This window comes from Ovis canadensis, chromosome 10 (assembly GCF_042477335.2).
Source record: "Ovis canadensis isolate MfBH-ARS-UI-01 breed Bighorn chromosome 10, ARS-UI_OviCan_v2, whole genome shotgun sequence".
NCBI classification, from domain to species: Eukaryota; Metazoa; Chordata; class Mammalia; order Artiodactyla; family Bovidae; genus Ovis; species Ovis canadensis.
The window spans coordinates 39913384-39928435 of NC_091254.1; the positions used below are offsets into that span (position 1 = coordinate 39913384).

General features: G+C 44.0%; 1 protein-coding gene across 1 annotated transcript in view; it reads left to right on the forward strand.

Annotated features, from left to right (window-relative positions):
- Nucleotides 1-15052, forward strand: part of DCLK1 (doublecortin like kinase 1) — a 347490-nt gene that overhangs the window by 306417 nt on the left and 26021 nt on the right. Inside the window, exons 12-15 of the mRNA XM_069601561.1 lie at nucleotides 1524-1657; nucleotides 3669-3746; nucleotides 4140-4236; nucleotides 6772-6852. Of these exons, the coding sequence (XP_069457662.1) occupies nucleotides 1524-1657; nucleotides 3669-3746; nucleotides 4140-4236; nucleotides 6772-6852 (390 nt within the window). The remainder of the gene's footprint in view (nucleotides 1-1523; nucleotides 1658-3668; nucleotides 3747-4139; nucleotides 4237-6771; nucleotides 6853-15052) is intronic.

The following is a 15052-nucleotide window of genomic DNA, read 5'->3' on the forward strand; positions in this document are numbered from 1 at the left end:
AGTATGGATGATTACAGAGCAATAACAGGGGCACATGCAGGCCTCGATGGGCTGGAAGAATTATTCTGATGGACGTGGAGAACTTCACCATTTCCTTGAGGCATCTCCTGGCGACTGCCTTCTCTGGGAATACTAGCCTTTTACTGTGGCTCTCTTTTCTGTATCTTATTGATTCCGGTGGAGGGCTCTGAATTAGAATTCTGAATGTCCTTTGATACTTTCTTTAAAATAACAGACGTTGTTTGGGATACTGTTTAGAACAGATCCATTTTGTTTGATTGTGGGCTACAATTAAAGAAGTTAAATACTTGCCTGTGGTCACATGCATCCTTTTCTTGATTTGTTGGGTGAAAGATTAGAGAAAGACTATAATAAGGTGAAAGGCTTATTACTGCCTTAATAAGGAAAACTGGACAGAATGCTGACTGTGCACCTGATAAATCTTTCAAAATTGCCACAGGTGAAATGAAATGTTAATGCCCCTTTCAATTATTAATAAAAAATATAAATAGATCTTGTTGGAAACATGGGGCACTGAAAATAAAGTGTTTTAATAGATGTGTAGTTTTTTTTTGTTCCATTTACTAAAGAACTGCATCTTTAAAGCTTCTGATACATTAAAATGAAGACATAATTATTTTCATAAATGGAATATTTTGCGCTAAACACAAAATCTATATTTTTTGTTTTTTAGCACAAAATCTATATTTCTATATTTCATTGTGTTCTGCAAATCAATTTGAATTGCAGCAAACATCAAATATAGAGAATCAAAAAGAAAAAAAAATCACCTATAATCTTACTACTCAGAGACAGACACACCAATATAGTGTCCTTCCAGACATTTTTCTTAGTACGTATTTTTTTCTTCAATAGACATTGTATGCAACCAGTCAGAAGTCTGTCCTCACTTCCCAAATCTAACTCATTTCAATAAATGTAAACTCACATCACCATTCGAACAGTCTATAGCCTCCCATTGTATGAACATACCGTAATTTAATGAACTTTCATTTCCTGGGTGTTTGCCGTGTTCTTAATTCTGCAGTAATATAAAGATGTTTTTGTATGTATACCCCTGCATAGTTGCCTGAGTTTTTATTTTATGAAAAATAAATGTTAAGAAATTGATCAACCGAAATCGCAATTATCAATAGTCAGCGGACCAGAAGGGGGAGCTCTCATGTCCTGTGACCATAATTGAGCCCAACAGGAAGAAGAGAGATTCCTCTTCTTTCCTGGCAAGGACTCAGCCAATGAAAAGCCATGGACTGTTTGTTTCCATAGTCCTCCCACTTCCTGTTCCTCTCTGTAAATGTATTTCCTTCCCTTGCCATGTGGGGACTTGGAGGTAACTTGCCGTGGGTACAGACTTCAAATTGTAATTCTTTGCTGATCCTGAATAAATCCATGTTTGCTAGAGAAATATCTGGCGGTCTGTTTGTTTTAGGTCAACATATATTATATTTACACCGCAATGTCCTTATTTTTAAAGGCATTTTCACTTTTAATTTTTGTTTTAGGTGTATGAACACCAAGATGGCAGCAAATCACTAAAGCTGGGTGACTTTGGACTGGCCACCATTGTAGATGGCCCCCTGTACACCGTGTGTGGTACCCCGACATACGTGGCTCCCGAAATCATTGCAGAGACTGGGTAAGTGCTTTTCATGGGTTTATTGCAGTGATGTGCTTGCAACATAGTCTGCTTTGAGAATAGATGACATAGTGCTGTGTTCCATCCAGACAGAGCTAGCTAGCATCTACTTTTCACTTTTTGTTTTAGCTTGAAAAGTGGAAGCCATTTTTTCTGTTTTCCCAATCAAGTTGCCAATTACTGCGGTCTTGCTTAAGCCTTCCTTTTGGCCTTTATTAAAGGCAGAACAGCCATTATTAACCCCTTAGTAAAAAATATTCAACTTAAGAGAAACATAGAGTGGTAGTTAACTAGCTTTGGGAGATAAAAGAAACAGACGTTGCTTTGTGGGGTGAGTATAGCCCCTGCGGTTACTTCTCCTAGGCTCTCCTTATCCTCCAGTTCCAGTCCTACTTTGGTCCACTTAGCAGCTCATGGACTATCTGTGCGGCACAAACACCCTCAGGCATCAAAGGGCCGCTGGGAGTGCAGCCTACAGAGATTAAAGAAAATCTCTAGAATCAGGGGAGATGGTAGGGTGGCCTGATGCTTACTAATGACCTAGTACCATATGCCAGGTGCTAAACTCCTTTATTTAATTCTTACTCTTCTGGTAGATGATATAATCCCCATTTTGCATATAAAAAAACTCTGTCTCTGATGACTGATACAAGCTCGTGACAGTAGCTGAGTCAGCATTTGAACTCCAGGTCTAGGTGGGCAAATGGCTCTTTCAGTAAGCCCCATTTCTTGCCGAGGATTACTGGCAGGGTTCTGAACGCTGTCCTTAAACAGAAGGAGGGGGGAAGGGTGGGAGAGCAAGAAGAGACAGCTCTGCCATTTCTTCTCATGAGTGGCACCAGCCCACACCTAGCGCTCTAGATAGTATCTTCCCCTGTGATGGCTGGAGGTAGTTTTTCTACTTGTACTATAGATGCATAGACCGGAAAGGCAGAAATACAGAACAGATGAGAAGAGAAATCCCCAGTGCAGGGTAGTAAGGACTTTCTTATTCATCAGATTTGACTGGGAGCCACATCTGTGGCCACGCCTGACCTCCTCCGAGGCACCACCTCAGGCGATGCTCCAGCGGGTGCTCTGATGGCCGCTGGGGAGGAGTGGTGTGGGGCAGAAGATTTTGGTTGTATCCTGAAGCTGTTGGTTGGAACTCAGCTGTGCCACCAATTGTGTGATCTTGAGCCAAATTGTTTACACCTCTGAACTTAGGTTTTCTTTCTTATAAAACAGGCAATACTTGTCCTGTACAAGTTAAAGAGTTGTTGGGAAAACAAAATCAGATAATGTATGCCAGTGCTTTGTAGATTAGAGAATGTCTTATGTGTAATTATTATTTCTAAAATTTGGGAGCTAAATCGTCTCACGGGTCTGTCTCTGTCTTAAATCTGATATAACTAGACATAGAGAATGGACTTACAGAATGGACTTACAGGGGATAAGGGGAGGGTGGGACGAAATGGGAGATTAGAATTGACATATTAATATATACACTACCATGCGTAAAACAGGTAGCTAGTGGGAAGCTGCTGTCTAGCAAGGGAGCTCAGCTCAGTGCTCTGCGATGACCTAGACGTGGGATGGAGGCAAGGCGGGAGAGAGGTCCAAGAAGGAGGGAATATATGCATACATACAACCAACTCACTTCATTGTATAGCAGAAACTAACACAACATTGTAAAGCAATTATACTCTTCATAAAAAATAATTTAAAAAACAAACTTGATATGACTATAATAGGCATTGTTACTGAAACTGTTCACTTACTGATATTTAAATATGACCCTAGCATTACTTTGATTTTTAATCATGTGCCTTAAATTGTCTCTTTTTAAATTGTTATTCTTTTCTTGACTTTTGTTTAGCCAGTGGGTTGTATGTTAGTGCTAGTTGTGGCTTTTTAAAAATTTTTGCTTGGTTTGCTGTTTGGTTTATGATAGCAGAATGATCCATTTGACCATGCTCCATGATTTGTCCTGGCCCGACTTTGCTAACGGCGGCGTCACTTACCTTTTCAGATATGGCCTCAAGGTGGACATCTGGGCGGCTGGCGTCATTACTTACATCCTGCTGTGTGGTTTCCCTCCGTTCCGTGGGTATGGGCAGTGATCCTTCATTCAGCACCCGCAAGGCATTTGTCCATTCTCTGAATGATCCATTCAGTCTCCACGCATAAAGCAGCCTGTAGCAGGAAAAGAATGGAATGCTGTGTTAAAGAACATAACTTTACTACCTTTTGCTTAATAAGGACTTGTTATTTTTTCCATGTTGTGCACGCTAGTTTACATGCCTTCCATAAATCTTTCTCATATAATTTAAACACTCATTCTTTCTTAATTTGCCAAAGCAGTTCCATACTGACATTTTGAATTGCTTAAAAACACACATTTTACACATTTACGGGGGAAGGAAGGCCTCCAATGCATAAGGATACCGCGAGGTGGCATTTTCCTGTGTTTATTCCTTGTTGTTGTCTTTCGTCTGAACAGAAGCGGTGATGACCAGGAGGTGCTTTTTGATCAGATTTTGATGGGGCAAGTGGACTTCCCTTCTCCATACTGGGATAACGTTTCCGACTCTGCAAAGGTAGGTTTCGGCTTCCAGTGCCTTCCTCTTCCTTATAGCCTGTGTCTCTGTGCAGTTATTGATTCTGAATCATCCTGTGCAAAGAAACGAATGGTATGGTGAATATGCTTTGTGTGTGCATGTCCGTCGTAATTACTGGCCTTCCCAAGCGCTCCCAGTCTTCAGGCCGTCCACCTCGCCGGGTGCCTCTGCTTCCCTGGCTCATCACTCGCTGTGGCCGCTCCAGCTGCGCTGCGGCAGCCTTCAGCTGTGCTCTGCCCACGCCAGGCTGGCGCCCACCTCAGATTCCGTACAGGTTATTGTTTCACCCCTTTCAGGTCTTGGCTTGATATCATCTTCTCAGTGAAGCTCTCCCAGAACACCTTATTTCCAGTTGCAGCTCTGAACCCCTGCCTGGCTGACGTTATTGCCCTTGGCTTCATATCCCTCTGTAACACTTACACTGTTACCTCCATCTGGTCTACCGTCTAACTACCTGTCTGTATCTGCCTGCCTGCCTAGATTGCTACCCACTCCAGTATTCTTGGGCTTCCCTTGTGGCTCAGCTGGTAAAGAATCCACCTGCAATGCGGGAGACCTGGATTCAATCCCTGGGTTGGGAAGATCCCCTGGAGAAGGGAAAGGCTACCCATTCCAGTATTCTGGCCTGGAGAATTCCATGGACTGTATAGTCCATGGGGTTGCAAAGAGTCAGACATGACTGAGCGATTTTCACTTTCACTACCTAGATATAGATAGGTGGTATATCCTATTTATGGAGTTCATTTTCTAGCTCTCCTCACTAGGATGTAAATTCCATCAAGACAAGGATTTTTGTCTATTGTATTCATTACTATACCTCAGTGCCTAAAGAGTGACGTAACTGATACTCAACGTATACTGAATGAATGGATAAAAGAATGAGGAAATTAAATGATCTGTTAGACAGTCAAAGTGAAGGTGCTCAACATGAGTTAAAATGACCAAGAAAGACACCATGGGGAAGTTATGGTGTAACTTGGACCTGGAAGACAGCCAGGATTTAGAGGCGACAAGGAACAAAGCGTATTGTTTTTGTCATTAAAAGAGCAACCTCTAAGAAAACTATGAAACTCTTACACAGAGACATTAGTAGACTCTGAGATTAAAAAAAAGAAAACTTTTAGTTGATTCCTCAAGTATATGTCTCTAACCATTGACTTAAATTTTTGCAAAACTGATGTTGGCAACTAATTATCATTTGATTATTCAGTGTACCTGTTTTCTTCTTTGGCTGCATCCTGAGTGTAAGTTCAGTTTTAAATCCGACTCCTTAGGCCTGGCCACTTTCCATAGAAGATGGTGCACAGTGGGCCCAAATCTCTCATTTTCTTCAACTATCCAGGAATCGACCTCTGGACATAGGAAAATGTGTGGAGTTGAGAGAAGTGTCCAAGAAGAGCCACAGAGGTGGCAGGAGATGGGATGATAACGGCTGCAGAGGTGGGGGTGGAGAAGTTTTCACCTGTGAGCAGGCTCTTTAGCGACGTGCCCAGGTCCCAGTGCTGTCACTCCATAACTGGAGGGCGGAGGGCATCTCCTGCACCCCCTCAGCACCCTGCAAAGAGCCTCACACACACAGTAGTTGCTTTAGTTAAGTCCTGGACCCCTGCTAAGAACATCACACACACAGTAGTCGCTTTAGTTAAGTCCTGGCCCAAGTTAGAGAGTACAGGTTGAATCTGTACATCATTGGGAATAAATGATTCCCGCTGTGCCGCAGTACTCAGAGTCTGTGCAGGTGAGGGACCAGATAATACGTTATCTAGCCATTTTGTTGCATGGGAACTTCTAATCCAGAGGAGACAAATGTCTGACAGATTTCATCATTAAACCCCAAGCTGTGCTCTTCTGGTGCAAATAAATTTGAGCTCATGGCAGAGACGTGTTAATTTCAGAACCATTCAATAGTTTGTTTCTTAATGGTTCTATTTTACTTTTATTGATTGTTCTGGAAATTTATGAATCATTTTTAACATATTTCCTCTGAATTCTTTGGCTGCTAAAGAACAGTTTCTATTTTACCAACTGGCTGTTGGCAATCCCGTACGTCTTTCCTCGTTCCTTTCTTTCAAACCCAAATATGCTCTTGCAGTTAGGAGAAAAAAATCCATTTTTTCTTTCAGCTGGCAAAGTGGAAAGTTAGTTAAGAGGTTTCTAAAATGTGATTTCTATATTTAAGTAATGTAGGACTCTGTCTTTAAAGTGCAAAATGCTAGACGAAGAAAGGAATATTCATTCTTGTGTACTTTATTTCCTTCTACTAAAAACATTTTTATGAAATTAATTTTAAATATTTCACTTTATATTTTTCCCTCAACTACAGGGTGTATGTTTTTAATTCCAAACATTCACCTTTCCTTTAAAAGGTGGCTACAGGTAAGTTGAGTTGATATATTTAAGGTTAGAGCTTTTACAAATGGTTTTCCAAGATAAAAGAGAACCTCTGCATTTGAAAACACGCCATTTTTTACTTTCAGTGTTAGACACAGACAGCATCAAATGTTCTGTTCACAGGAGCTCATTACTATGATGCTGTTGGTGGATGTCGATCAGCGATTTTCTGCCGTGCAGGTCCTTGAACATCCCTGGGTTAACGTAAGTGACTTCCTCCCTTCCCTGTATTTACTCCTAAACCTCCCTTTCTCAAATTACAACTTTCCTAATGATGTTGCCTCCTGTTTCAAGTGTTGTGTTTGCGTCTGTTCCTCCCCCTCAAACATGCCAGAACAGTTCCAGGATCTCAGCCTTGTTCCACGAGGGCCTCTGATGTATCTGTGCTGACATGTGTTCTCACGGTCCCTTGCACAAAGCATTTCATTTGATTCAGATGGGACTGCCTTCCGTGGGGGTGGGGGTGGGATTGCGCATGGTCGCCACCCCCGACCCTGCAACCTATGTTCTCTGGTCCAGATTAGAACTGAGTCCATCAATAAGACAGAGCAGATTTTCTGAGTCAGTGCTGCTTTTGCATCGTTTCTAACCAAAAATGCCAGTGACCCAAGGGTCTCTGCACCAGCCCTGGGGTTCTGCAGTGCAGCACTTCTCAAACCTGCCTGTGCTCACAAGTCACCTGGGGGTCTTACTAAAATGCAGATGGTAATGTTGGAGATGTGACGCTCTAGATTTCTAAAAGCTCCCAGATGCTGCTGCTGCTATGTGAGTACAAGGATCTGATGACATTCCTTTAGCTGTGAAAGAAGTCTCCAGAGTAGAGTCATTATTTTTTGATCCTCTCTCTCTAACTGATTGATATGGTTTGTTTTGAATCATCATCATAATAACTACTAACAGTGTTTAGCATATAGTGTCTGCCCAGGACCGTTTTAAGCATCTCACATAGATTAATTTATAACCCCATGTGCATGCTCAATCAGTTGTGTCCGACTCTTTGCGACCCCATGGACTGGAGCCCACCAAGCACCTCTGCCCATGGAATTTTCCAAACAAGAATACTGGAGTGGGGTACCATTTCCTATTCCAATGGATCTTCCCGACCCAGGGATTGAACCTGCGTCTCTTAACGTCTCCTGAATTGGCAGGCAGATTCTTCACCACTAGCACCATCTAACCCAGGGGCTGTTACAGCCCTTATTGACATGTGTGGAATTCCATTCTTGGGTCTAACGATTCTTGCGGTCAGAACAGAAGACAGACATAGATTTGGGTATAGATGCAGACACAGGCAGGTGTAACATCATCAGCTCATTGATATGAATTTTGCCAGCTGCCTTGAGGGATCTGGCTGTAAAATGAAGGCAACAAAATGTTCCATTGCTCTGAATTACCACTTTGGTGATTGGTTGGGTGTGTTTTCCCAAGATAACTAGTGACTGAGGATGAGGTTATGATTGAAAGCATAGTGCTGAGACAGATTCTACCCGAGGTGGACAGGAGCTTGGGGTCCTGTTCATTTTCTGCCACTTCATGGCCATGGGCCTAGGTTCAGCACTTTACACATCTGAACCTGGCTTCTGCCACCCCACAGGGAGGATTTTGCTGTTTTTTTAACTGTATTTACTTATTCTTTTTTCTTGGCTGTGCTGCGCTTTCCTTGCTGCACATGGGCTTTCTCTAGTTGCGGCAAGTGGAGGCTGTACGCTCTGGTGGGTGGTACACAGGCTTCTCATTGCAGTGGCGTCTCTTGTTGTGGTGCACGGGCTTAGTTGCCCCGCAGCATGTGGAATCTTCCTGGACCAGGAAACAAACCCTTGTCCCCAGCATCAGCAGGTGGATTCTTAACCACTGGACCACCAGGAAAGTCCTGGGAGGCTTTATATCTATGGAGAATATATAGGAATGTGAGCTTGTGTGGGTATATGGCTAAGATTTGTTAACTGTTTGGACACAGAAGAGCTTCCCAACTGGTGTACAGATGTGTAAAGATGCATCCTTGCAGCCCTTGGTGGGGACAGTCAGACAGAGTCCAGGAGCCGTTATCTCCAGCTTTACAACCTTAGGATTTACCCCTACGGTGCTAAGCAAAAGTTCTCCTTTTCCATGAAGCTGGAAAGGTTAGGAAGCACCTCATGCAAATCTAATAAGGAGTCTGCAGGAATGGCAGGGTGGGTTTTATTATGCCCATTTTACAAATGAAAAGACAGAGGCTACAAGGGATGACTTTCCCAAGCAGTTGGGCTTGTGACTGAAGCACGATTCGCAACCAGGCATCCTCACTCCAAGCCCTGCACCACGCTGCATCTGCCCCTCTCTCTGTTATACAGGAAAGCACTGTGAATGCCGCAGAAGAGTGCACGCTATAACAGTTGCTCACGCAAGGTCGCAGTCTTTCCAAAGTGGGTCATGGTGCCTCTCTCTTAGCTGTCCAGGGTGGAAGAGGCACAGGCCAGCTGCAGGCTCTCCTGGCGGCAGCAGTTGTTTGGGACTGATCTATGTGCTAATTAAAAGCCCATGGTCCTCAAACTGTCACCCTGCATGTTAGCACTGGAAACATTCAGAGTGTGACCACACAGAATACAGTGGAAAATCTGAATTTGAAACACCGCCTTGGAAGGCTCACAGAGAGCCGTGGAGGAAAGAGGTTCATAGGTTACAAACATCCATTTTAGATCCGAAATACATTTTCATCAGAGGACCACCACCTGCCAGGCTGGCCCTCCAGGAGCTCAATCTAATAAAGCTTGGCAGTGGGAGAAGGGCCTCCCCCGCCGGGCTCTGTGGGGAAGTTGGTTGGAAGGCTTCCCTGAGGACACGGAGTCAGACCTTCTTCCTGGAGGAGGCTGGGAAGAGACGTCAGGCAGTGCCAGCTGAGGCAGGATATGGATGTTTGTTCTAGGAGAACTTTGTGAATGGGAGCAAATTTGTCTTTGTGAATGGGAGGCACACGTGAGGTGCCTGGGATGCTATTGGAAACAAAATAATCCCTCACCCTGATTGCAAAGCGAATGACCCTACATCAATATATTCCAACTCAGTTGGGTAGAGAAACGAAATTAAGACTTCCCTGGTGGCTCAGTGATAAAGAATCTGCCTGCCAGTGCAGGGGACACAGGTTCCATCCCTGATCCGGGAGGATTCCATGTGCCTTGGAGCGGCTAAGCCCGAGCAGCACAACTGCTGAGCCTGTGCTCTAGAGCCCGGGAGCTGCAACTCCTGAAGCCCACTCGCCCTAGAGCCCGTGCTGCACAACTCAAGAAGTTGCTGTGATGAGAAGCCCGCACTCCACAACTAGAGAGGAGCCCCCGCTGGCCGCAGGTAGAGAAAAGCCCAGGTGGCAGTGAAGAATAATTAAAAATAAACACACAAATAAATACATTTTTTAAATAAAAGGAAGGATAACATTTAAGGCATTATCTAGGAGATTTAAAAATTTTACATACCTTTTAATATAATTCTAACAGATTTTAAATTCTAACAGAAAATAGCAATTTTAGCAAAAAAAAATGTGTAAAGTGATTGCTTAAGTTTTGAAATTATGTAGTAACTAGTGAAAAAACTGATTCTTTGTCTCACAATAACAAGTGAAAAAAATATGTATCCAAGTGTTCACAGCCAGCATTTAGTATTTGTTGGGGTCTCTGAGTACAATCAATGAACAACACCGATCAAAATAAATAAATTAGGAATGTAAAAGGAAGCCAGTTAGCAAGACGTTTTGCATTGGGGGATCAAATTGTATCTGATCACTGCAGCAGATGCCACCTAAGCGAGGGGCAGGGAGGGGTGGAGAATGTGATAATAATTGTAAGGAAGGAAGCCCTAAGGAAGTCGTCAGAAAGCTCTTCCCACATTCCCATTTGTCCTGCTTTCTCTATTGCTGTATGATGCCCTTTTCACCTGGCACACTCGGAACTGAAAAGACAGTTTCTTATGAAACAGAGCAGAGCATGAGGGCAACAGAACTGGAAAAAAAATCTAGTCAACAAGAGTCACTTGTTTGAACGTTACTCAGGGTGCGTCCTCTAGGCTCCCATTATTTTTTATACACTGGGTGCTCCTTGGTGTCTGGACCTCTGCTCTGCTGTCGAAAGAGGCACGAACGAGGTCTCTCAGTGGATGGTGCCCAGGAGCCAGAGGGATGAAGGCAGCGGCAGTATGCAGCCAGGTGTCTGGGAAAAGGCTGCAGACCCCTGGAAGGAGCGCTGGCTGACCGTGGGTAACCTGGGGATGGTCATCTTACACCACCGTCCCCATAGCTCGGCTGGCAGAGAATCAGCCTGCAATGTGGGAGACCTAATCCCTGGGTTGGGAAGATCCTCTGGAGAAGGGAAAGGCTACCCACTCCAGTATTCTAGCCTGGAGAATTCCGTGGACTAGACAGTCCATGGGGTCGCAAAGAGTCGGACACGACTGAGCAACTTTCACTTTCACTTTCTTTCACCATATATCAAGGGCCTGAGCACACAGTCTTAGGTGCTTGTTCTCTGTAGGTACTTGGTAAATGTGTGGAGACTTTGAGTCTGAAGCAGGCAGTGACTCCATCATCTGTGGCTACATACTGATGAAACGCAAACTGTGATCAGCACAGGCATATGAGAAACTGGATTAAGGACGAAAACCCTTCATCCAAACAACGAGCCTGTTTGTGTGCTCTGGACTCCACGTAGATCACGTGATTATCAGCTTGTGTTCTCCAGTGTCACCGCCTTCTCTTACACTTACTGCCCTGGCCAAGATTATCTACCTTATTCCTCCTCTAGTGGGGAACCATGATTTAGGCACATATGAGGGTGGAATAGACAATGTTATATCTGGACCATTCTAGGGATTAGGAATAAGGTTGAGTCACTTTTTCTCCAAATGACAATTTGTTAGTAGAAAAATGCAGGTTAGTGATTCAGTTCATAAGCTTAAATGACAGTGCCAAAGTGCTTTCTTGTTTGTAATTAAGATTAAATTATCAGCATTATATTTCAAATAGATTGTTGTTACTGGATTTTAAAAAAATCTTTATTGAATTTGTTAGAGTATTTCCCCTGTATTTTATGTTCTGTTTTATGGCCAAGAGGCGTGTGAGATCTTAGCTCTCTAACCAGGGATCAAACCCACATCCCCTGCATGGGAGAGATGGTGAATTCTTAACCACTGGACCGCCAGGGAGGTCCCCTATTATTTGATTTTTATTTTCAAAGTTTTCATATCTTACCTCGTGTTATTCTCCTCATACCATAGGTGAAGGTACATCTCAGTGCTATAAATCTACAAATCTGTATTTTACCTTCAACTATTTTCCTGATGATGAAACTGAGGCTCAAAGAAATCTTTAGCACAAAGCTTAGTAGGTCGATAGGATGCAGTCTGATGTCTAGATTTTGCCTCTAGAGATTCTGATACTGATCCTCACTGGCCTGGACATCAGGAATTTTAAAGGCTGCTGCTGCTGCTAAGTTGCTTCAGTTGTGTCCGACTCTGTGCGACCCCATAGATGGCAGCGCACCAGGCTCCCCTGTCCCTGGGATTCTCCAGGCAAGAACACTGGAGTGGGTTGCCATTTCCTTCTCCAAGGCATGAAAGCGAAAAGTGAAAGTGAAGTCGCTCAGTCGTGACTGACCCTCAGCGACCCCATGGACTGCAGCCTACCAGTCTCCTCCGTCCCTGGGAGTTTCCAGGCAAGAGTGCTGGAGTGGGTTGCCAGTGCCTTCTCCTGGGTGACTATAATGTGGGCTTCCCTAGTGGTTCAGTGGTAAAGAACCCGCCTGCAGTGCAGGAGATGCAAGTTCCATCCCTGCGTGAGGAAGATCCCTTGGAGAAGGAAATGGCAACCCACTCCAGTATTCTTGCCTAGGAAATTCCAAGGACAGGGAAGCCTAGCAGGCTACAGTCCATGGGATTGCAAAAGAGTTGGATACAACTTAACAACTAAACAACAATAACAAGTTATAATGTGAATCCAAGATAGAGAACCTCTCGTTTAGAGGAAAGGGCAGGTTTAAATAAGTCAAGGGTAGTTACCTAGTCCATGCAAGACTTCCTATCACCTTCCTGGCCTTTAAATTTTTACCTCTTTTTTTTTCCCACCTTTCTTTTGAAAAGATACTATCTTGCCAAGATATTCAAAAAGAAAAAAAAAAAGAGGAAGGAGAAAAAAACAAGAACCTAGATAATATGTTTTTTCTTCTCTGCTCATAAAATTCAGTACTCCCCATACAAAGATAAATAGGCATTCATCTAATTGTTGCTAGAAATTAAGAGAGTCCCCAATTATACTGTAATAATAAATAAAACCACCTGTCTGTATTTGTAAGTTGTAAATGAGGACATGGAATTCTACTTTCCATTTGGGCAGCTTGCCCTCTCCTTCCTCCAAGATAGATATTAATTTACTTCACATTTTCTCCCCAAGAGCAGTGTAAACTATGGACACAGAGGATACAAAGGGCTGAGACAAGGGAGTCAGAATCCAGAGATGTCGTCCAGCTGGGAATGGTTAAGAGTCAAGGGCTGTGAAATGGACCCACTATTGGAGAGTGCGCTAATGGACTTGGGATTGCTTAAAACCAAGTCGGGATATTCTGGTAGTGAACCACTCCAGACTGCCACCCTTCTCATAAATTTACAGGTATTATTAAAAATAGAGTCTGGCAGTGAGGAGACCGAGAACCAGATCCATGATTCAAAAACAAAACTCCGTGAAGGAAGGAAGGTTTCTACAGCACGACCCCTGGAATGGTTTCCCTCGGAGAGAGAGGAATTCACTTCACTGAGTGACTTCACGACTGAGCCCCGCACCCCTTCAGACAGCTCCTCCCCAACATCCGCTCGAAGAATGGAGAGCAGGAGGCTAGGTCTCCTGCAGACAGCTGGGGGAGTTCATTTTCCATTTTGCAAACTAATTTTGTTCTTGTCAGTTGCAATGCTCTGCCAAGTAGTGGACGGGAATTTCTAAATCAAAAACCACTAACCTCAAACCACAACCAGCCCGTGTCAAACTTCAGAAACTACTCCTGGAGACTACATACCAGAACGTATGGTAATAATACTGTAACTATTCGTAGCATACTGCCAGGCTTGTCACGTTTGGGAAAATTCATAGCACATTTTTTGGCACATCATCTATTCAGGATAATGGCGATGAAGATATATATATATTTTAAAAATGTATCTTTTTAATGGCCCTATTTATTCTACTGATGCAAGATAGTAAGTTAGCTAAATCTCCATCATCAATCTGGATGCCTCAGGTGCAGATTGAGGGCTCTGCAAAGCCAGTTGCTTGTCTTTTAATCCAATTATGCTCAAAGCCTTCAAAATTGATATAGAGACTGCAGACTTTTTAGTTGTGTGTGTGTGTGTGTTGTTCCTTCTCTAGCAGAGACACCTTATTTCATTGGGAAAAAAAAAAGCAACGCTGAAAATGTTTTAAGATTTATGAAGTCAGAAGCTTCCCTGACAGCTTGTAAGGTTGTTTCACTACTTTCATTGCTTCAGCATGAACTCGTAACCCAAGGGAAGCTGAAACCTTCAGCAGAATTTAAAGCTGGAGGCCTGAACCCCCAGGCCCCAACATCTGAAAGAGTTGCTAGGAGTCTGACAGGGGATTAGGACCAGGACAGAGCCGGGAAATGATCACGAAGCCCACTGTGTGCATGGTGAGAGAGTCAGCTCTTAGCTGGAAAACAGGCAGGTTAAAAGAAAAAGAAGAAGCCAGGTAAAGAGAAGTTTCTGGCAAAGATGGCAGTGGTGGGCAAGGGAGGAGATGAGACTGCAGTGAGGCTGACTCTCCCTCGGGAAGTTAAGTAGAGGCTGCTCCCTTGAGTCCCCACTAGCTGTCTCCTTCATGTTTGCACACACCTGTCACAGGCCCACACTGCGACCCGGGGCACCTTCCTGTCACCCAGGATCAGCTAGGCCTTCCAGCGCTGCCTGCTCCACAGACGTTTCGAGAGCTCAAGGGATCACCTCCCCACGTCCCAGCTGAGTGGATGCCCAGTGTCCCTAGAGTTAAAAGTTTCGAGTTTCTAACTACATTCCTCTGGGCCCCCGGAAGTGCTCAGCGTCCTGTTTACTGACCTCCATCCAAATTTTTCTCAGCCTCCACCGAGCCCTGCCCACGTGCCCTCTGGTGTCTTCGGCCCCTGATGCAATCCTCCTTACCTTCGTACTACTTTCATCATGGAAAAGCTGACTCACTGAGCCCTTCCATTTAACAACTCGGGACCTCTGTCTGGAGCTAACACCCTGGATGCCTTTGAATGCCCTTGACAATGCAGCGCAGTGTGGTGGGAAGACGACAGAGTTCCAACCTGGGTCAGGCTTGAGTCAGCCAGTTTCTAGCCCTGTGACCTTGAGCAAAATTTTTACCTTTCAGAGCCTCAGTTTGCTCATCTTCAAAATGGGA